This window comes from Silene latifolia, chromosome X (assembly GCF_048544455.1).
Source record: "Silene latifolia isolate original U9 population chromosome X, ASM4854445v1, whole genome shotgun sequence".
NCBI lineage: Eukaryota > Viridiplantae > Streptophyta > Magnoliopsida > Caryophyllales > Caryophyllaceae > Silene > Silene latifolia.
Window position 1 is genome coordinate 238,933,843 of NC_133537.1, and position 24,970 is coordinate 238,958,812.

The 24,970-nt window shown below is 36.4% G+C and overlaps 1 protein-coding gene and 1 pseudogene across 1 annotated transcript; both read left to right on the top strand.

Moving 5' to 3' along the window:
- The first annotated feature begins 10,500 nt into the window (after positions 1-10,500).
- Positions 10,501-11,244, top strand: LOC141619722 (uncharacterized). The gene has a single exon (XM_074436743.1). It carries the CDS (start codon positions 10,501-10,503, stop codon positions 11,242-11,244), a length of 744 nt encoding a protein of 247 aa, XP_074292844.1.
- A 13,311-nt stretch (positions 11,245-24,555) lies between these two features.
- LOC141625420 (small nucleolar RNA R71) lies at positions 24,556-24,654 on the top strand (annotated as a pseudogene).
- Positions 24,655-24,970: the final 316 nt, after the last annotated feature.

A 24,970-nucleotide genomic window follows, 5' to 3' on the forward strand; every position in this document is an offset into this window, starting at 1 on the left:
TGCATGCATAATCGGTTTGGTTTTTCCGAGTTAAAAGTAACTTAATTAAAACTAAAAATTTGTGATTTATAAGAGTAAATCACGAAATCATAATGCATGTTATACATTCTGGTTCTAAAATGTTTTTAGGTCATTTTTATGATTTATGGTAATTAATTGTTCATTTTTATGATTTTTAGTGAAATAATTACATTTTTATGAGTAAAATGAACTTTTATTCACTAAAATAAGTTAACCTTCAGTACTGATCATGATTTTTTAGTATGATCTCATATGAATATTTTATGTATTGTATGTAAAATTTTATATTAATGTGATTTATATTTCATGAGATTTATGATTTTTATGTGATAAAAATGGCATAAATGGAGGTTAAATGACTAAAAATGGTTAAACTTACTCTCTGACCTTGAAACTTTAATATGACTTCACATGCATATTTTACAAGTTTTCTTTAAAATCTCGTATTAATTTGATTAATATTGCATGATTTATGATTTTTATGAGATAAAAATGGATTAAAAGAGGTAAAATGGTTAAATAAAGTTAAACTTCGAACCAGGCCATGCGATTTTAATATGTTGTCACATGCATGATTTACACATTGTATATAAATTTTGAGATGAAATGATTTCATTTTACATGATTTATGAATTTTTAGTGTAAAAATGGCATAAATAGTGTCTATTTTAGCATAAATAGCTAAAATAAATTACATGACATGAGAAAATTATTTTAGGTTGCATAAATATTCCACTTATCAGATCTAAAGTTTTAAAATTGATTGGATTAATTTTTGGATACTTTAGATATTTTATGAGATAAAACCGATAAATTGCAACTATATTTTCTCGAAATAAATTCGAAACTTTTAACCATGATTTTTGACATTATAAGTGTCATGGAATTATTCCAGAATGTTCAAAAATTTAAAATTCAAATTTTAAAAATATTGTAATTTAATTTGGATTTATTTCATAAATGTTATGATTTTAAGGTAAAAAATGAGCATAAAGTTAAATCAAGTTGAATTATTGTCAAAAATTGAGTGATGACTAATTTTTGAGTCCTAAGAGTGTTAGGATAATTAACTTGAGCTTAAATATGATTTAAGTATTGATTTGTGATTTTAAGAAGTTATTATCACGCATTTCCATAAAATCGGGTTATATAAACGATATAAGTTAAATAGGGCGATTTGGCACATAATTTGGCATGATAGATACATATTATAATGCTGCATATTTCAATTGTTGAATGTTTTTTATTTATATAATTTTGAATTATGTAATTTTATCTTAGTATGGCCTTAGTTTTAATCGATATTACCCGTAATGAAAGGGAATATTGATTCGGTTGTAATTTAATGTGATCTCGTATCACTTTTATTTTTACTAGTTTTTCTTATTACAAATGTATAATAGGAATAGCTTTGTATTTTTATTATTATTTGTAATTATGGAGCTTCTTCAAGACGGTGCCATTCGGGAAGGCGTTCCGACAAAGACGGTGTTCTCGGGAAGCGTGCCACTTGAAGATTCAAGGGACCAAAGGAGTTGGGTTTGCGAATGTGTAATAGATTATTTGGTTTTCTATTTTAGGAAGGCCATACTAGGAGTTTATTATTATTGCTTTGCATTTCTTTTAATATGTTGCATACATTGCCAAATCGCCATAACAACACATGCATATCATATCAAGTCATCGACCGTGTCAATTATAATTATCGTAGTTCACCGCTTTAGTTCACTTAAAACGTGATAGATAATAAATTGACAAGACCTCTCACTTATAATAATAGAGAATTAGCCTTACCAAATAGTAGAAACCATGAGTCCCAATTTCATGAGAAAGTAGGCTCGGCTCACCGGGGTACTAAACTTGTTACGTTGGGTAAGTGGGTAATAAAATGTTATTACATCGAAATTTGGATTGAGCTCAACGGAAGTATTCGTGACCGTAGTCGCATGTGTTCCGGGCTAAAGATAATTATTAAAGTAATTTTTATCGACTAAGAGTTAATCCATCAAGTTATATTGATAAGGGATGAATCGGCTCACCGTGCCCAATTTAATATTAATTTGGATCTCGGAATCATTTATAATAGTTGGGTAGAGGTCACTATATAAATGCTTAAACTTGTTTAAAATGTTTACAAGTATTATTAAAACGATAGATGTTAATTATTTCCTTTATTTCCGTTTTTGTAGTTATTTATTCGCAATGGATTCATCTAATACTCTTACACAAATCACCATTAATTCATGGCTCCAATCATTCGATGAAAAGTGCTCCGAGTATTGACAATGATACGATTAGAGAATTACGCTACCACCTCCACACCACCCACTCCAATTTTAATTCCCACCACTTTGGTAAGAAAATCTTGTGAAGAAAATCTCACTAAACCCAAGACATCCTTGTTTGAAGAAATAAGGAGAAATATTAAATTCAGTGGGAGTTCTAGCAAGAATGTTCTTGCAACTGAAAGGAGTAATGGTATTAATAAAGGAAAGGCACAGATGGGTGAAAAACCCAAACCTAATAATGAATTGGAAATGGATAATAAGACTACCACGACCAAGACCAAGAAGGGTGCCCAATCCTATGAGGAATGTCATTATTATAATGTCATGGGCCATTGGAAACGTAATTGCCCCAAGTATTTGGAAGATATCAATGTTGGACTTATCACTCCAAGTGGGACTTGGAAATGTGGAAAAGCTAAACAAGAGTGATATAAATCTCCGACAAGGAAATGGAGCTAGGTTAGCCGTCACTTTAAGAGGGACTTATGTACTTGTTTTAGCTAATGGCTTTGAGTTGTACAAACCATAATTGTTATTTTGTACCTTCTTTATCAAATAACATCGTTTCCGTTGCCATGTTAGACATGGAAGAACTTTCTTTTGCTATTAAGAACAATTGTTGTGAAATTTATGAGAATAACTTGGCCATGGGCCAAGACACTTCAATTAATGGCATTTATGTTCTTGAAACGTTAAACTCAAGCAAAGAAGTCTATAACATACAATCCAAAAGACTCATAACAAGTGATTCAAATGATTTTTACATTTGGCCTTTTTTACGATTAGGTCACATAAATGAGAAACGCATTAAAAGGCTAGTGTCGACTAGATTTATTGAACCATTTGATTTTCAACCATATGGAATATGCGAATCTTGTCTCCTTCGCAAAATGATTTGTACTCCCTTTAGTGGTAAAGGAACACGAGAAAGTGATTTGTTGGGACTAATACAGGCCGATGTATGTGTTCTAATGAGCATCACCGCAAAGGGAATTTATGACTACTTTGTCACTTTTACTAATGATTTAAGTAGATATGGGTATATTTACTTAATCAAATATTAAGTGAAGCTTTTAGAAAATTTGAGGAATTTCTAAAATGAAGTAGAGAACCAATTGTACAAAAGGAATTAAAGCATTACGATCCGATCGTGGTGGCAAAGATCTAAGTAATGAATTTGATTTATTAAATATGGATTATGACCTAGTGTCACTACCCATAAGATCAAACTAATATGAGTAGGTTTGAGTTATCGAACTCAATTTTGGGAATTTGCAATCCAAAACGGACACGTAATTCTAAGCGGATGGTCAACCAGGAAATACCTGAAATAGAGAATCTATTTAACAAATGACATGGATCAGATTCGCATATAACATGAATCAAGCTGCCATGATGGAGCTGGTCTTTTATGAACTAATGCGTTAGTATAGAGAAACTTCCAATACTCCACCATATATATGTTTGTAACTCACAAAGCTATCTCTCAAGAAGATAGATGTATTTCTGAGAGATAGAGTGGGAGTAGATTAGATCGTCACAAACATGTCTTATAGTTAAAGTGTTACTTTGTGAAAGTAATAGAACTATAATCTATAAAGATAGAGTGGGAGTATAGCTCAGTGGGAGTTTAGCACACATGTCTTGTTGTTAAAATGTTGCTTTACGAAAGTAATGGTATTATGACCTTGTCCTAAATCGACCTTGTTACATACGAGCCATAGCATTACAATCCAAAAATTGTTACTCAAGAGTATATTTACTTTAAGGCGAGGGTCTCCTTAAAGGTAAATAGAGCTTTAGAGTACCAAAGTGCATAGATTGACATGAAGATGTTAATCAAGATAAATTATGTTAGGAATTGCCGCATTTCATTTTGATGAAGAAGCGCAAATGATATTAAAAATTCGCTTTTCAAAAATGGGAGTTTAGAGAAGGATGTGTTTGGAACACAAAAACTTAGATAAATATCTAAGAATCCTAACATATTATGCATAGCCTTCTTAAGTGATCCTAAAATGGTCCTAAGCAAGCATTAAAGGATTATACTTTTCTTTCATGTGATAATTGAGAATGGTATTGTTCACATGATTGAAGAATCATGTTTATACATGAAGTTAAGTGGGAGCTAGAAATATTTTTTCCCGTGTCTTATATGTTGATGACATATTACTTATTGAGAATAATGTACCAATGCTCTCTTCTGTGAAGAGTGATTGGGAGACTAGGAAAGGGTGCAAAGTATTCTAGATTTTTGAATCTATGTGAGAGAATATTGGCATATAATTGTGAGTCTTATGATGATAAGATCTTTCGTATCTGGTTAACATCAACAAGGTTGAATGGGGTATTCATGTTGATGGAAGTGGAATTACTATGATGGAGTCATAGTCGTTCACTGAACCTATTAAGTTGTTGATCACATGAAATCGATTGCTAATGATTCCGCCATTAGAATGATCTTGTATGCCAACAGACGCACAAGCTGTGATGAACCATATGCTAGGAGCATAATAAGTCAATAACAAGTTAATTCATAAGATGGTCTTGTGAAAGCCTTAAAGAACAATTGAGGATTTGTTCATATGAATGGATGATGTACTAAGTTATGTGTTGAAGGGTTGCACTAGCTTTAGTTTCCAAACTGAAAAGGATTTGTCGAAATCCTAGGCTGATTTTATTGATTAAGGAGTCAGAACTAGAAAGGTGTTTTAGTTTTGACCATTGCAAATTCTACAAAAGGAATCTAAGTGAATTGTGATAAAAATGGTCAACATAAGGATTAAGAGTGAATCCCTCTACAATTGACTTTATCACAAGTTATGCGATAACACTGGGAGCATCTTTCAAGTTAAAGAGCCCAAGTCTGGTAAGAAGACTAGACATATACTTAGATAAATTCATGTTATTGGATATAACATTGAAAAGAAGAAAATAGAAATTGATAAAGTTGGAATATATGGATATATAGTATATCCACTTGCCAAGCTTTTATTGCATTTCAACAAGTGTAAAAGGTACATTATAGATTATAAGATATGAAGTAGTAATAGGGTATTGACTATTCATATATCATAATCACATTTATCGTTTGAGTTTCTTTACACTCACCCTTTACTTTGTTATATCCAAATGGGTTGTAGAGACAATTGAACCCCATTAAAGTGAACTGGATTGACATAGTACTCGCCCTAGTCACTTATATGAGGTGACGTCTCAAAGTGACTAGAGTGTGATGCGATTGATGGCAAGTTCAAGTGCCATAGAGTCATATGGGATGACTAGTCGATCACATAGGCAGACTGTATGGGACACTCTGTCGGGCAGTGACCGCTTATAGAGTTCTGGTAATTCATAAAGCCTGGTCGTGGCAAGAGCTACTATAGTATTATTATGAGTGAATTTTTTTGACTAGAGACTATTCGCCCAAGTTGGCACAAATTTCTGATTGGCTTTGATTCATGCTCTACGACTGTCGTAACTGAGTTCAAATGAGTATATTTTGGGTTATGATGAACTGTGGCTAAACGAAGGGAATAGTGCGATAGGAATTGTCCACCTCCTTGTCAGGGTTAATTGAAATCTCAAGGCCACTCGAGGAGTAGTGAACTGGAAATGCGTGGCCACGCTCGGAAGGTATCTATGGTAGATAATTCCAGTCAGACAGTTACTCTCCAGATCGAGGAAACCACTCAAGATATGATCAAATGTAAGTACGACCTGCGAGACACCTTGCATTGAGTGGGAGATTGTAATAAGACAAGAGAATTGGTGACGCACACACGTCTCGGACAAGTGGGAGATTGTTGGAGTATGTGTCCTCAACAATAGTGCGATCACATGATTTAATATCATAATTAAATCTCATAATAAGAATACGAAAGGGATGATAAATTAAATAGTCAACTGATCAACATTAATCGGTAATGATTGGCTTGCTAGAGTTTGATGTTACTGTCGTAGGACGGTGGTGGTCAGTTGATCCCTTAAGGTCACACATAAAGGATGATGCCCTTATCAGTAAACTTGATTGATTGTATGATGATACAAGTTAATCAATTCCTTAAAATTGAACAATTCAATTTGTGAGGGAGAATATTTATATCTTATTGTAATTTGATTAAATAAGATTTATTTTAGTAATTGAGATACTTTATTACTAAAATCGATTATTGTTTGTGAAACAATTGAGATAGAATGAATGGTTAATTATAATTACAATATGTAAAAGCTTATTTGACAAAAAACCCTAGAGAGAGAAGCTATGACTGCGTAGAGAGAGAAAGCGACTTTGACCTTGATTTCCGCGCCTATGGCTAGGAAGTCAAATTTGCAACGACAGAGAGAAATGACTTTACGTGGACGAAGTATCCCTGCCAATCAACCTGATGAGTCCACAGAAGTTTTAGCAGATGAGGAGAACTTGACAGTAGACGGGGGGTGGAGATTACAAACCCTACTGAGAAACAAAAGGGTCCGGATGTTGATGACGGGGAAAAGACTAAAAATATCAATGAGATAACTGGTATCCCTGAACTAGTCGTGGAAACAGAGGATGAAGAAGATGAAATGGATGATGAAGTAGAGGAGGAGGATGATGATGTTGTTGACGAGGTGGAAGTTATCCCTGAAACTGGAGAACAGAGAACTGCTGAAGATAGTCCTAAAACAGAGGTAAACGACTTATTACAGATTCAAATGGAGTATGTTGAGGAAGAGATAGAATATTGGAGTCAGGCTGTTGTTTGTTTCATCTTGGGAGTAAATCCGCCATGGGAGATTATTGAAGGATTCATAAGAAGGATATGGACAAAGTATAATATTATAAAATATCTTTTATGCTAGATCGAATATTTTTGGTACGGTTTAAGTCCATGGAAATGAAAGAGAGGGTGTTGCAATCAGGGCATTACTTGTTTGACAATAAACCAATGATTGTGAAATCGTGGACAAAGGATTTGGAATTGAGGAAGAAAGATGTCAAAGTTGTGCCTTCATGGATACAAATCCATAACCTGCCTCTGAAATTCTAGGGCAAAGGGTTACCAAAAATTTCAGGCATAGTTGGCAAGTTCATAAAGAGTGACTTAGCTACAGAAGAGAAAACGAGGCTGGGGTATGCTAGAGTCATGGTTGAACTTTTGGTGGACCAAGAATTGCCAGCAAAAATTGCATTCAAAGATGAAAAAGGGTCTGTCATTGAGGTGGCCATTGAATATGAATGGAGGCCTGTCAAATGCAAAAAATGTTTGGGAATGGGGCATGACATGGAGCAGTGTAGGAAAGTTGTGCAGGGAAAACAGAAGAGCAGGCCTATCAAGCAGGTGTGGAGACCAGTTGTGAAGCAGGCTATTGTTCATAAGGATGTCACAGTGGTTGTAACACCTTATAGGCAGATTCATAATTCTCCTAGGACTGTTACACCTATTAAACGTCTGGTAAGGTTGCAGGGACAAGATGCTGAGAAGGGTGGTTACAGTACTGAGGGGTTTGGTGCTCATTCTTATAGGTACATTGTTACCTCTCCTTCAAAGTTGGCTAGTAGAGCAAATGGTAATGTTTTATCTCCCAAAATTTCTAATGGATAAATTAGGATTTTGGTACATAAGGGGCATGAATAAAGTAGGTAAACAGCAGGATATCAATTATTTCTTACAGAATAAAGGCATTGGTTTATTTGGTCTTTTAGAGACTAAAATAAAGAAGAAATCTTATATTAAGGTTGTAAATAGTTTTAATAAATGATGCATAACTACCAATGGATATCATAAGGGTGGGAGGATTTGGATTCTTTGGCAACCAAAATCTTTTAGAATCCAATTCCTAGAGTATAATACACAATATATACATATGAAGGTTGAGTCTGTGGTCAATAGATGTGCTTTTCATTTAACTATGGTCTATGCTTTCAATGGTATACATGAGAGAGCTCCTCTCTAGGATCATTTGAGGAGGTTGGCTATACATATCACTGGACCTTGGGCTATAGCTGGGGATTTCAATTGTGTTTTAGCTGCCACTGAGAGAGTTGGAGGTAATACTGCTTCCACTGAAATGGAACCTTTTAGAAGGTGTGTAGAGGACTGTGGTGTGGTAGATATCACTGTTATAGGATCTCTTTTCACTTGGAACAACAAACAAAAGCCTGAGGATAGGATTTATAGCAGGATTGATAGATTTTTGGTGAACATAGCCTGGTGTGATCTTTTGCCTGATTTATATGCTCATTTCCTACCTGAAGGTATGCTTGATCATACATCTTGTATTGTCAGCAGTTCTAAGCAAACCCAAGGCAATAGATGTTTTAAATACTTCAATATGTGGGGTGGATCAAAGAATTTTAAGCCTACAATCAGAAGTTCTTGGGATAGGAATATTGCAGGCACGCCTATGTTCAAAGTGGTAAAGAATCTTAAGTTGCTAAAGCCAGTTTTGAAGCAATTGAATAGAGACAGGTTCAGTGACATTGAGAACTCTACTGAAATCTTGAAAAAGAAAGTTCGGGAGATGCAGGAACAGCTAGGTAAGGACCCATCCAATGTACAGCTTATTGCTGATGAATATGAGGCTTCTAATGAGTTAAGGGGGAAGTATGCAGCACGTGCTAGTTTCGTAAGCCAGAAGGCTAAACATCAATGGGTCCAGCAGGGAGATACTATAGTTCTTTCTTCCATGGTTTACTTAAGAAGAGGAGAAATGGGAATAAGATAGTACAGATAGAGGACATGAATGTTAAGGTATGCAACAATCCTGATCAAATCCATACAACTTTCTTGGATTATTATTAGCATTTGCTTGATACTAGTCAGGAAACAAAGAAAATACATAGAAAGATTGTTGATCAGGGATCAAGGTGTACTGATGAACACAGTGGTTACCTGCTTAGGCCAGTCACTGGGAAAGAAATTAGGGATGCCTTGTTTAGTATCCCTGATACAAAATCACCTGGCCCTGATGGGTGTACCAGCAGGTTTTTTTAAGGATGCATGGGAAGTGATAGGGGAGAATATTATAAATGCTGTCAAAGATTTCTTCCAGTAGAGGCAACTCCTGAAGCAGATCAATGCAACTACCCTAACTCTAATTCCTAAGTGTGACAGACCTCAAACTGTTTTGCAGTACCGTCCTATTGCCTACTGCAATGTACTATATAAGGTTATCTCCAAATTGCTTTGTGCTAGGCTTGCTGAGGTGCTACCTAGTTTGATTGACCAAAATCAAGGGGCTTTTATTCAAAACAGAAGCATCCAGGAGAACATCATGATTTGCCAAGATCTCATAAGGTTATATGAAAGACCAAATGCAACTCCTAGATGTATGTTCAAAATAGACTTGCAAAAAGCATATGACATAGTTGAATGGTCTTTTGTTGCTCAGTTGTTGGATATGCTCAAGTTTCCAGCTGATTTTAAGACTATGGTCATGTAATGCATCACAACTACTACCTTCTCCTTGTCAATTAATGGAGATATGTTTGGTTACTTCAATGGTAAGAGAGGACTCAGATAAGGGGATTCTCTTTCTCACTTAATCTTTACTCTTTGCATGGATTATTTGACAAGGACACTAAAGTATGCTTCTGCTAGATATAATTTTCACTATCACCTATTATGCAAACAGCAGAAATTGGCTAGCTTGATGTTTGTTGATGATGTCTTACTCTTTAGTAGAGGGGACACTAAGTCAATGATGCTACTGCTCAGGTCCTTCTCTACATTCTCTAAAGCTTCTGGTCTGAAAGTTAGTGTTCCTAAATCAAATGCTTACTTTAAGGGTGTACCAGACTACATCAAGCAAGATATCCTCAGAGTGTCAGGGTTTGTAGAAGGTAACCTACCTTTCAAATACCTGGGAATGCCTATACAAACCACAAGATTAAAAAAACAAAGACTGTGAATGCTTGGCGGAGAGAGTTTGCAGTAGGATTAATAGCTATGGAGCAAGGAAATTCTCTTATAGTGGGAGGCTAGTACTGGTGCAGTCTGTCCTATCTTCTCTACATTCTTATTGGGCTTCCATGTTTGTTCTACCTAAAGGGATCATAACTAGGATTGAGGCAACCTGCAGGAACTTCCTGTGGGACAACAGCGTAGATTATAGAAGAGTACCCTTGGTGGCTTGGTACAAGGTTTGAAGGCCAAAAGAAGAAGGGGGCCTTGGTATTAAGGATCAGGAAGTCATGAACACAGCAATGGTGGGGAGATTAGTGAACTGGGTAGCAGGGCAGAAGAATTCTATCTGGGTAAACTGGGTGAAACGGAATTATTTGAAAGGGAAAGCTTGGATGGATTACAAGCCTACTGCTAATTCTAGCTGGGTTTGGAGAAGAATTTGCAGAGTTAAGCAAGAAATGCTCCCTGACTATGTTAATAGACAGTGGGATGTACATGGCAAAGAGTTCTCACCTGCTGGGTGTTATGAATGGCTTAAAGGAAGTAAACCAAAGGTACCATGGGCAAGATTTATTTGGAATGCCTGGGTGGTGCCTAAGCACCAGTTCTTAGGATGGTTATTTGCACATGGAGCCTTTAGAACTAATGATAAGCTGGTTCAGTATGGCATGGATATTGATGATCGCTGTTACTTATGTGCTCAAGCTACTGAAGGGGGTGATAACTTATTTTTTAAATGTGCTTACAGCAAGCAAGTTATATGCTGCATCAACCAGAAGCTAGACTGCCATTTTCCTGACAGTAATGTACTTGGCCGGTGCTTGCAGAGGACTGGTACTAAATTGCAGATGGGAGTACAGGCAGCTGTTGTTTGGGGAGCAATGTATCACATATGGCAGGAAAGAAACAGGTGTAGGATAATTGATGGGGTCATAACCAGACCAGGCAAATGTTCAGAGCATATTATAGAAGAGGTGAAAGCCAGAATTAGAGATCGATATTTCCAGTATTTGACCAAGGCAGAGATAAATTGGCTAAGATAAAAGAACTTATATGTAATGGTTGCTTGATTTTTTGTACTTAAACTTATTATTTGATATATATAATACATACTCACATTCCACCAAAAAAAATTACAATATGTTGTGAATTATAATTATATGACCCATTTTATTTATGTGATCAAGTATCACTAGTCAATTTGTTATATATAATTTAATTAATTTATAAAATGATATTTATTTGATAAATCTGCATTAAATTAATTAATAACATGTATCATACTACATGTGACATATTGTATAACAAATGACAAATAGAAAAAATAAAATGGTAGTCCATTTTATGTAAGTGGACGAAAATGGAGGTTGTAGTGGAGTGTGGATGATATTATTTTATGTGATAAGATTAATATAATCATACCTACAATTAGTATCCTTACACAACTACATTATGGAGAGGAGTAAAAGAAAAAGAAGATGCCAATTTTTGGCATTAAGCCCTTGACCCCCAACCGGTTTCTCCACATCTTCTTTAAGAGAATTTGTTCCCTTATTCATTCCACTAATACACATTCATTCATACATGCATACATCTCTCTTACATAATTCATCTTTCTCTAAAACATGAGAAATGATGATCTAATTTGTTTAATGAGATTACTAATATTATTAGTGTAATATATGAGTATTAGTAATCATTTTTAAGGTAGACTACTAAATAAATATCTAGTTAATATTATTTAGTAGAGATAAGGGCTAATCTTGGGTGCAATCAAAAGGAGAGCTCTTAATATAGAGTTTTGGAGGATCATCCTAATACTCATCATAGCTCAAGAACAAGTGAAGGTAGGAGACCTTACTTGTGCCCATAAATCCAAAAATTACAATGTAAGGGACATTGTTTTTCTTACAAATCTCTTATTTTGTTATGCATGCACTAGATCTAAATAACAAATAATTAAGAAGTTAATTAGTTCACTATTAGAAGAGTCAAATAATAGGTAAATAAACCTAACAATGACGTCCAAATACCTTACCGAAATGTTCCTTAATCATTTTCCTACTTTGGTTCTCAAGCCGAAACTCAACATATCTTCGAGTCTCAATCTTATACTCCCTCAAAGAATAAATGAATTCCAAGGTGAGGGAGGGGTAAGTCAATTAATTCATCTCAAATAGGGTAGATAACCCCATAGACTCGAAGAATGCTTTTGTTTGATCAAGCACTCCCAATTTTTGCAACGTATCTTGGCAAACAAACTTTGTGGCAATGACTTTCTTTTTGGCAAGGGATTCGAATGCAATTCTATACTCATTAGAAAGAAAAATTACCTCCGGATAGTCCTTGAGTTGTTCGACCTCCGGTATTGTTGTAGAAACTTCATCAATGGCCTCAATAGGCTCCCTTGCTTGCTCTCTAGCTTATTCCACCACCACCACCAAAGCTTTTGATGCTAGAACTTTTTGTCTTTTTGATAGAGTTTGGGATTTTGATGCTTGAGTGTTTCCTTTTGTTCTTTCCATGATGATTCCTCCTTGTAATTGATGTCATCAAACCTTTGATATGCTTGAATGTTCTTCCTTTCTTCCAACTTCAATCAATTTCTCAATCAATTTGGGGTTTTCGAATTGCCTTAACCCTAGAAATTTTTGATTGATTTTGGGAAGATTTTGATGTTTGAAGGTCTAAATGTTGACAAAGGAGTGATTTGAATTGAATTTGTGGAAGTTTGCAATGATTTTTGATGAATTTGGTTGAGTATTGTGGGTTTTTGATTATTTGGTTGAGTGTTGTAGTGAGGTAATGTGTTTGTGTTTGTGAATGCAGAAGATACAAATGAGGAATGAAGAAGTTAATCCCGTGTTTTAATTCTAATAGCAGGTAGGGATGCTCGAGCTGCTATAGGGACGGGCGGATTATGCTTCAGGAATTTTCATTACTCTATGGGGACGCCCGTCCTGAGTTGGAGACGAGCGAACTGAGCTCAAGGACGCTCGTCTTGCTTCCAGCTCGAGCGGACCGCAGTACAACTCCTCTTTTCTTTGCTCCAATCCCCATGAGCTCAGGTCTACTCGTGAGGATACCTTTCCCGCTACTTTGATCCTCCAATTCCTATTTTTCCGTCATTGGGTTGCACTACAAAGGCTTGGTTAGCCTAGGCAATTGCTTCCCCACACTTGATCATCATACACTACACATTGCAAACACATTTGAGAACACTCCCTCACTTGCTCTCATGTCACAAAAAACCTATAACAAAGCATATAAGATGCAATGCAAAAATAGAGTAATGCACAAAATAAATGAAATGCAAGTTAAGAGGTTAGCATATTTACAAATGGTGGTTTAGGGAGGACTCCACCAAACTCTCCTTCATTTTAGAGATGTCAAAGGGGTAAAGTAAGGGCGTTGTTGATGTATCTCAATGCCTTGTAGAAGTAATCAAAGGCTTGTTCATTTTCATGGTAGAGGTCTTGTGTAGACCTCGGTACATAGTTGTCTTCATTCATGTAAGAATCCGAGTCATTGTTGTGGTGACAAGGATCTACAAAGCCTTGATCTAGGGTCATAACTGTGGGATTTATCTGTATGCATCCCCTTAATTTAAAGGATTATAACGAAATTTATAATGATGAAACTAGTCATAAAATAAATTGCATAAACAAAATCGTAAAGGATTAAGAAATAACCTTCGGTCCTGGCAAAAACGACTTAAGAACAATATCAAAGTTGATATTCGCCTATCAGTTGCACCCAAGACGATATGAGATATGCCCTTAACTTGTTGCTAGAATCGATCCCTCAATTTCTGTAAATTAATTAGGGTTTTCGGTTTTTGTGTTGAGATGAGAGGCAAGAATGAGTTAAGAAAAAATTAGGTTAGAAAAATTCCTCCTTAATCTCCCTATAAACCGAGTAAGAGGAGCAATTAGGGTAGATTTTTCTTCTTCTAATGTTTCGGCCCATTTCCGAAATTAGGAGAATTAATTTCTCTTTTTTCGGTTTTTGTACTTACCCAAAATAAGGAGATTAAATCTTCTTATTTTGGTAGTATGCAAAATGTATAAAATATATTATTTATAAATTGTCATTTAGTGAGGATCGATCCCATAACCTCTTGGTTTGAGTACCCTTACTATTACCACTATGACACATTCATCTTGTTGATTAAATATAACCGATTACATTTAATTACGAATTAACATATTAATTCGTTCAAGCTAACATTATATACATTAATTAAATATAACTTATTATATTTAATTTACGAATTGACAGTTAATTCGTCTCAACTAATATTATTTAATCGGCATTAAATAATCGTCTCATCAACACATTGACTAACTGTTTAGTCATATAAGGCATCAATATGATTACATTTCCATAACCACATCTCTCAAACACATCCTTTAGGTGTGACCTTTAGGGACCAGTTGATCACCGCCATCTGTATGATAATAACGTCAAACTCTCTAGCAAGCCAACCGTTATTAGGTAATCGTTAATCAACTGATTAAAATACGAAGTATACCCTTGTGAACCTGTAAGAGATTTACAAATGTTATCACACTAATTTGTGGAGGACACAAGCTCCAACAAACTCCCACTTGTCCTCACAAGTGTATGTGCGATAACCGATTCCCATATCCTAAAATTTCTCCCACTCAATGTAAAACAATTTGCAAATCCGTATTCACAAAGGTCGTATTTTACAAGCGATCATTATCAAGAGTGGTTTCCCCGACTAGAGAGTAACTTAACTGATAAACGAATCATCATTCGAGCATGGCCATGCATTTCAGTTACGACTCCTCGAGTGGCCCTGAGAAATAACTATACTTGATAAAGGTTGGATATTTTCCTCAACTCGAATCCTACCGATGTAAGCACAGTATGAAATGACCCAGGAAAAATCTACTTAGCCTCCGATTCGGCAGATCGTGAGAAAGAAACCAAAGTCACCCAAAAACTGCCTTAATCTCAAGAGACAGTCGATAGTCAAAAGAATCGACTCTAGGAACATAATGGATGTCCTATCCACGACCTGGCACCAAATGTTTTTAAACATTTAGGACTCCATTACGTTGTCACAAAAATTTGTCCTACGAAGTATCGTTATAATCTCGCATTTGTGATCGATCAGTCAACAGTTTGACTTATGGTTGTTGAACCCACCATCAATTGACTGCACAATATAATAGCCAGAGTTATCAGCTCATTAAGGCGATTACGGACCAAAACAAAATATAATGTAATTCAGTTCACTTTGTGGTGTTCAAAGTTGTCAGTACAATCCACATGAAAAACAAAATATTATAATGAAACGATGAAGTTATAAATAGTATATGAAAAAGATAATGTATCAAATTCATAATCAACTACTACAACTCAGGAACACGTTTAATTCCCATGGAAATAACGTGCCCTTCATGCTTATCAAAATTCAACGGTTTAGTGAGAGGGTCCGCGATGTTATCATCTGTCGCAATCTTGTCAATTACTAACTCTTCTTGCTCCACGTAATCACGGATCAGGTGAGCTTTCCGATGTACATGTCTAGATTTGTTGCTAGACTTTGGCTCCTTAGCCTGGAAGATGGCACCTCTATTGTCATAATAGATGGTGATCGGGTCATTCGAACTAGGAACTATCGTAAGTCCTTGTAAGAATTGACGCATCCATATCGCTTCCTTAGCTGCTTCCGAAGCGGCATAGTACTCGGATTCAGTGGTATAATCTGCTACAACACTCTGTTTGGAACTCTTACAGCTGACCGCAACACCATTAAGAGTGAAGACGAACCCGGACTGAGATTTTGAATCATCTCGATCTGTTTGGAAGCTAGCATTTGCGTAACCAATTGCGCATAGCTTAGTATCGCTGGAAGGTTCCCCTTCTTGGAGTTGGTCATGCTGAACTTCTCAAGAATCTTATCCAAATAAGACTCCTGACTAAGTGATAACGTCCGTCGTGATCTATCTCGGTAGATACGGATTCCCAAAATGCGTTGTGCCTCACCCAGATCTTTCATCTGGAAATGGTTCTTCAACCATTCTTTAACCGATGATAGGAGAGGAATGTCATTCCCAATCAAGAGTATGTCATCGACATACAATATCAAGAATACAATCTTGCTCCCACTCGACTTGATATATAAGCATGGTTCCTCGACCGATCGAGTGAAACCATACTCTTTTATCACCTGGTCGAAACGATGATTCCAACTCCGAGAAGCTTGCTTAAGTCCATAAATGGAACGCTTAAGCTTGCATACTTTCTTAGGATGTTCAGGATCTATGAAACCTTCGGGTTGCACCATGTACAACTCTTCCTCCAAATAACCGTTTAAGAAGGCGGTTTTCACATCCATTTGCCAAATTTCTTAGTCATGAAATGCGGCAATCGCTAAGATTATCCGAATGGAACGTAGCATGACTACAGGTGCAAAAATCTCATCATAATGCAATCCGTGCACTTGAGTGAAACCTTTTGCCACTAGTTGTGCCTTATAGGTATCTGGTTGCGCGTCTACAGAACGCTTTATTTTGTAAAGCCATTTGCACTGTAGAGGTTTTACCTTATTAGGTAAATCAACAAGATCCCATACGTCATTCTCATACATAGAGTCCATCTCGGATTGCATGGCTTCGAGCCATAGCTTTGAGTCGGAACAGGCCATAGCACCTTTATAGGTAGCGGGTTCATTACTCTCTAGGAGTAAAACGCCATTCTCCGCGACCATACCAATGTATCTGTCCGGAGGATTAGAGACTCTACCCGACCTAGCTCCTAGGTTCCTCAGGAATATTAACCGTATCATCAGTTGGAGGAATAACTTCCTCCATCCGTTCCTCGGTTGTTGGTTCTGGAATCTCCGACAGCTCGAAGGTTCTATTACTCGTCTTGTTCTCGAGAAATTCTTTCTCTAAGAACGTCGCACTAGCCGCAACAAAAACTCGATGTTCGGTAGGCGAATAGAAGTAATAACCAAACGTTCCTTTTGGATAACCTATAAAGTATGTCTTGACCGATCGCGGGCCGAGCTTATCCTCGTGTCTCCACTTGACATAAGCCTCGCAGCCCTAAACCCGAATAAAGGACAAGTTAAGGACCGTTCCCTTCTACATTTCATATAGAGTCTTGTCGACAGCTTTAGTCGGACTTCGGTTAAGTATAAGAGCAGCTGACAAAAGAGCAAAACCCCATAATGAATCAGGCACTACCGTGTGACTTATCATGGATCGAACCATATCAAGTAAGGTTCGATTTCTCCGTTCGGACACACCATTTAATTGAGGTGTTCCAGGTGGAGTTAACTGCAAAACGATTCAACAGTCTTTAAGGTGTTGATCAAACTCATTTGAAAGATATTCGCCACCCCGATCTGAACGGAGTGCTTTAACCTTTCTACCCAGTTGGTTTTCAACCCTGTTCTGGTATTCCTTGAATTTCTCAAAGGACTCACTTTTATGTTTCATTAAGTAGACATATCCATATCTACTCAAATCGTCCGTGAAAGTGATAAATATCTATAGCCATCTCTAGCGGTAATTGACATAGGTCCACAAACATCAGTCTGTATGAGTCCTAATAGGTCACTAGCGCGCATTCCAACACCTTTGAAGGAAATTCGAGTCATTTTGCCAATGAGACATGATTCACATGTGCCATATGTAGAAAATTCAAATGCGGGAATAGTCCCATTATCGACGAGTTTCTTTACGTGTTTCTCATTTATATGTCCCATTCGACAATGTCATAGATAGGTTTGATCTTTGTCACCAACCTTTAATTTCTTATTATTCATGTATAATACTTCCGTGGTTTGATCTAAGATGTAAATTCCATTCATGGAAACCGCTTTGCCATAAATCATTTCATTGAAAGAGAAAATACAGCTATTATCCTTTATTAAAAATGAAAATCCGTCTTTATCAAGTACGGAAACTGAAATAATGTTCTTAGACAAACTGGGTACATAGTGTGATTATTTAAAAATAACTCAAAACCACTAGGGAGTTGGATTACATATGTTCCCTTCGAGACAAAGCAGCAAGAACGGCTCCATTCCCGACTCGCAGTCCACATCACCCTTTCCGAGAGGTGTGATGTTTCTTAGGCCCTGCAAATTATTACACAGATGAGAACCACAACCAGTATCAAGTACCCAAGTTCCGAAACTTGCATGGTTAATCTCAATCATATGAATATAAGATGACATACCAACAGGAACGACGCGGCCTGCTTTGATGTCCTCACGGTAGACGGGACAGTTCCTCCTCCAATGTCCAGACTTGTGACAATGGTGGCACTCAATGTCACCGCCCTTGCTCTTTGCCTTGCCCTGTGAGCCACTAGTCTCACCAGGCCCACTCTTACCGTTTCCTGGCTTCTTGAATTTTGGCTTACCTACAGTTAGGTCGCCTGGAGCTTTGCCCTTACCTTTACCCTTGTTGGAAATCGTGAGAACATCCTGCTTCATGCTCCCACTCAATTTCATATCCTTCTCGGTCTGTACGAGAAGGGAGTGCAGCTCATGAGGACTGTTTTTCAAGTCATTCATGTAGTAGTTCGCCCTGAAAAGGGCAAAACCATCGTGAAGAGAATGAAGCATTTGGTCAATGACAATGCTCTCACTGATTTTGCAATCAAGTGCCTCCAACTTCTCGACATTTTCAATCATGTTAAGAATGTGTGGGCTAACTGGTTGGCCCTTTTGGAGTTTCGCATCAAAGAAGCGACAGGTATGCTCATAAGTAACGATTCTCGGTGCTTTTGAGAACTCGTTAGTGAGCGTGGTGAAAATCTTGTTCGCACCTTGGGCAATGAAGCGTCTCTCCAAATTGGTTTCCATTGCAAAGATGAGTACGTTCTTTATCGCACCCGCTTCCATAACGAAATCACTATAAGCAAGTGACTCGTTAACTCCCGCATTGGGGGCTGGTTTGACCGGTATTGGCTCGATTAAGTACTTGAGCTTACCGTCAAAGCAATGGCAAAGATTACGTAGTCTTGCCTCCCGATCCGCAAAGTTGGACCCATCATTCTTCAGTCGCGTGTCCTGATTCATGTTGTCCATAAAAACTTTCAGCCAGGACTCGCGTCCAAGTGTGGCACTAGGCATTGGGATTTCGTTATTTCCAGCCATTTGTTGTAACAGTAATGTAAACGTGTTCTACACTGCGAAAAGAAGAATAAATAATAAGCATGTGCATCGTTTTAATTTAAGTCTAATGATCTAATGTCATAACGCGAAGACTCAAGCATTTATACAATTGACCTTCCTCAAGAATTATATAAATGATCCCAAGACTCAATTATCTGTAAATTGATAAGCCAACCTTTTGGCTAATTCTACTGTTAGAATTCTTGGTCGATAAATTTCTGTAAATTCTATCTTTAGTTCATCATAATCACGAGAAACTCTTCGGACTATAATGTTGAGATAAACTAAGTTAACACAAACTACTTACCCAACGTAGAAGGGGTCATATTATGCCTACCGACGAAGAAGGGATTCATAGTTGTTTGCCCTTATAAAGACTAATCTCAATTTCCGTTTTAGAGGAAGATCTCATCAACTTTATTTTAATTCATTTTAAGTGAACTAATATCTAGCATGCGTGAATGAATAAACTAAGATGATGGCTTAATAAACATGTGACATCTGTATGTCTATGAAAACTAACATACAACTTATATGTGTCAATTTTCATGCATTTTAGTAGGTGGTTTGGTTTTAGGCGGATATGGTGCATTAACTAACATGTGAATGAAAAGCAATAAGAACGGTAAAACGTAAAACAAAATAAAGTCCTAGTGTGGCCTATCCTATCAAAATGAACATAAATACAACTTTGGAATACATCCATGGACCCGAGAAGCTTGTCTTGATGTTCCATCTTGATCCATGTAGCGGGAGTGAGCTCCAATCTCCATCTTTAGTCTTCTTTGAAAATTACAATAAAAAAATTTACATAATAAACCTATTTATTACATTCTAATTTCAAAACCCACAAACTAAAGAAAAAGGGAGATTCGAGATCTCAAATTACATTAAAAATTATGTTCCCATCATTACGAAAACATAATTTGACTAAGGCCACACTAAGTATTACAAATTACAACCGATTGCAAAAATACGTAAATTAAACCATTCAAACGATTCATTCAACTAAATAAAAAAAATGCATCAACTAAAAAAATTAAACATACATGACATAATTCTTTAATTATGTAGATTAATTTTATCCAAACCACCTATTTAATTGATCAAATTAAGTGACAATTTCTCAATTAATCACATTAATTTTAATCTTAATTCACATTAAACTTGTAATATGAAATTAATCCATCAATATTTTAAACTGCTTTAAAATAATTAGGTATCTATTAAATATGAACCGCTTCACAATTATTTATCATACATTGTAAATTTAATGTATAATCATTCTAGGCCAAAACAAACCAAACAAAACTGAAAAAAAAAAAATTTCTTTTGGACTCGGCAAAACAGGGGGAAACAAAGAAAAAAAAATTTATTAAGAATACCAGCTGCTCTCGGCAAAAAAAAAACAGAAATTTTCTTTTTTACTCGGTATTTACCAAAACGGTAAAAAACACCCCCTATTCTCGGTATTTCTTCAAAACCGAGAGGAAAAAAAACATGATTTTTTTTTTTTTTTATAAACTGTTCACGGTGAACAGTAACAGAAAACAAAAAAATTCTCTTTTGCATTTGGCATAATGCCCTAATTGCAAAAACATGATATCGATGAACAAAAATCGTTTATTGTTGCTATTAACAAGATTGGCATATTCATCTTATAATTTAAACATGTAAATTTATGAAACATGATTCTAAACAACAATTTAGAACCATTTATGCCAAAAACAATATAGCAAAAAACAATTTATCATCAATAAAACTTAAGTAATTCCATTTACATGTCAATTTAATTTCTATTAAATCAACACATCTACAAACTCATTATATTATCATTTTAACCTATTAAAACAATAATATTAATAAATCAAATGGAATCAAAACAACAAAACAAGAACATAATTGGCTGCAAAAAAAAATTCAAATCGGCATAAAAAAAAATTCCAACCGTGCCAATTTTTTTTCTTTTTCGAAACCCTAAAATTGTTTACATCCAATTTTATGAAAATCATCAAAATAAAATTCGTGGCCTATGCTCTGATACCACTTGTGGGATTTATCTGTATGCATCCCCTTAATTTTAAGGATTATAACGAAATTTATAATGATGAAACTAGTCATAAAATAAATTGCATAAACAAAATCCTAAAGGATTAAAAAATAACCTTCGGTCCTAGCAAAAACGGCCTAAGAATAATATCAAAGTTGATATTCGCCTATCAGTTGCACCTAAGACGATATGAGATATGCCCTTAACTTGTTGCTAGAATCGATCCCTCAATTTCTGTAAATTAATTAGAGTTTTCGGTTTTTGTGTTGAGATGAGAGGCAAGAATGAGTTAAGAAAAAATTAGGTTAGAAAAATTCCTCCTTAATCTCCCTATAAACCGAGTAAGAGGAGCAATTAGGGTAGATTTTTCTTCTTCTAATATTTCGGCCCATTTCCGAAATTAGGAGGATTAATTTCTCTTTTTTCGAGTTTTGTACTTACCCAAAATAAGGAGATTAAATCTTCTTATTTTGGTAGTATGCAAAATGTATAAAATATATTATTTATAAATTGTCATTTAGTGAGGATCGATCCCATAACCTCTTTGTTTGAGTACCCTTACTATTACCACTATGACACATTCATCTTGTTGATTAAATATAACCGATTACATTTAATTACGAATTAACATATTAATTCGTTCAAGCTAACATTATATACATTAATTAAATATAACTTATTATATTCAATTTTTAATTGATGATTAATTGTCTCAACTAATATTATTTAATCGGCATTAAATAATCGTCTCATCAACACATTGACTAACTGTTTAGTCATATAAGGCATCAATATGATTACATTTCCATAAACACATCTCTAAAATACATCCTTTAGGTGTGACCTTTAGGAACCAGTTGATCACCGCCATCTGTATGATAATAACGTCAAACTCTCTAGCAAGCCAGCCGTTATTAGGTAATCGTTAATCAACTGATTAAAATACGAAGTATACCCTTGTGAACCTGTAAGAGATTTACAAATGTTATCACACTAATTTGTGGAGGACACGAGCTCCAACAATAATATTTCCAATGTAAGGATTAATAAATCCGTCAAACTCGTCATCCCATAGACCATATACTTCCTTTGCTTCTTCCCCCGTGTTGAGAGGATTATGAATTGGCAAGAGCAACGCTTCTTTGTCATGGCCAATGAGGCTCTCATTCATACTTTTCATGATGGGTGAGATTTTTAAGCTCTCATTCTTGTTATAAAACTTTCCATGCTCTCCGAATAGAGCCACTTCAATATCATCCACTTCTTTCTTCCAATTGGGCGGTGTTTCCTTGCCCTCCTTGCTAGGATTTCCATCTTTGACTTGACCTTTGAATGGGGATTCTGCTTTCTTCTTCTCTCCTTCTCGGCTATAGGGATCAACCATAAAGCATGGTTCAAGCAAGTTAGGAGCTCTCATAGTCTTATCAAGATTAAAGGTGATTGTTTCATCACCAACTTCAAGTGTGAGCATCCCGTGCTTTACATCAATCACCGCTCCGGCGGTGTGTAGGAATGGTCTTCCTAGAATGATCGGTATATTGGAATCTTCCTCCATATCAACAATAAAAAAAGTCAACCGGTATGAAAAACGTTCCAATTCTTACGGGCACATCTTCCCATACCCCAAGTGGTTTCGTTGTTGTTCGGTCCACCATTTAAAGAGTCATATTAGTGCACTTGAGTTCTCCCACCCCTAGCCTTTCACATACCGAGTATGGCATGCCACTCACACTTGCACCTAGATCACATAGTGCTTTGTTGATTGTGGTGTCACCAATGGTACATGGAATGGAGAAGCTTCCCGGATCTTTGAGCTTAGGTGGGGAATTTCCTTGAAGTATTGCACTACTTATCTTTGTGAATGCGATGGTTTCCAACTTCCTAAAGGACTTCTTCTTGGTAAGGATGTCTTTCATGTATTTTGCATAGGCCAACACATGGTTGATCAACTCTGTAAATGGGATGGAAACCTCTAGGTTTTTCACAATCTCCATGAACTTCCCAAGTTGCTCATCAAGCTTGGGCTTGGCTTGGCGACTTGGAAACGGAAGTCTAATCACAATAGGTTCTCTTTCAACCTCTTTGGCCTTCTCTTCATTTCTCTTATTCAATGATTCATTGGTAGTTGGTTTCACTACCCTAGGATTTCTTTTCAATGGTTCCATCACATCTCTTAGCTTAACACTTTCCTTAATAACATCCTCTTCAATTGGCTCCTTAGGTCCCTCATATCGTGTACCACTCCTCAAGTGGATGGCATTGATGGTTTCATGTCTTGTAGGAGGATTACCTTGAGGAGGTAATTGTCCTTTTTGCCTTTGGGAACTTGAAGAGGCCAATTGGGTCATTTGTGTTTCCAACAACTTGGTATGAGCAAGGATATTGTTGATGGTAGTGTCTTTGGCTTGGCTCTCTCTTTGCATTTGAGCAAAGAAGTCTTGTTGGCTCTTTTGCATTTGAAGGACCGCTTTTTTAACATCAAAAGCTTGGTTATTGGATTGATTGTAAGAGGGTTGGTTTTGGAATCCTTGGTTTTGGTTGAAAAAGGGTCTTTTAGTAGGATTTTTCATTGGAGGTGGGGTGTATGTTGGTTGAGCATTTTTAACATTTCGGCTTTTATATGAGATGTCTGGGCGAAATTTGGTGTTTTCATTGTAATAGTTGGAGTAAGGAGTGTCATTCTTGTATGCTTGGAAAGCATTCACTTGCTCATTTGTGCCCCTACACTCTTGTTGATCATGTCCCGAAGTTCCACAATTCTCACATACTCCATTTGGAATAGAAGATGTTGACACCATGGCATTGACTTGTTGATGTTGCTTGAGTGATTGAGAGGCTTCATTCATTTTGGCTATGGCCTTGCTAAATTTCAAGTTCATTGTGTCAATATGGGAGCATAGTTGGGCACTGAAATCGGCACTCAATTGTATGACGGAGTTAACTTCATGTCTCCCTCCCCTAGTAGCTTTTCTTGACCTACTATATTGAGAGTTGTGAACCGTCATCTCCTCTATCTTTGCCCAAGTTTGGTTATCATCTACCTCGGTGAATCTTCCATTAGAACCCATGTTGAGCACATTCCTTGAGTCTTCATACAACCCATTCCAAAATTGTTGGACTAGAAACCATTCGTTTAACCCATGATGAGGACAAGAGTGACATGTATCTTTGAATTTTTTCCATGCCTCATACAAAGACTCTTCATCTCTTTGCTTGAACCCGGTGATTTGGGCTCTTAACATGTTGGTTTTCTCCGGAGGGTAAAACTTCTTGTAAAAGGCAAGTGCTAACTTCTTCCATGAATCAATTCCAAGAGTGGCCTTGTCTAGGCTCTTCAACCATTGCTTTGCGGTTCCGATCAAGGAAAAAGGAAACAATACCCATCGAATTTGATCTTGAGTTGCCCCCGTTTGGGAAATTGCATCACAATAGTCACAAAAAGTCTTTATGTGTAGATGAGGATCCTCACTAGGCATCCCTCCAAATTGACTTCGTTCAACTAATTGTATGAATGCGAATTTGGCAATAAAATTACCGGTCAAGTGGGGTG

Bases quoted from the DNA above. Each gene is read 5' to 3' on its own strand.
- LOC141619722 (XM_074436743.1), top strand. From the start codon at position 10,501: ATGGTGGGGAGATTAGTGAACTGGGTAGCAGGGCAGAAGAATTCTATC.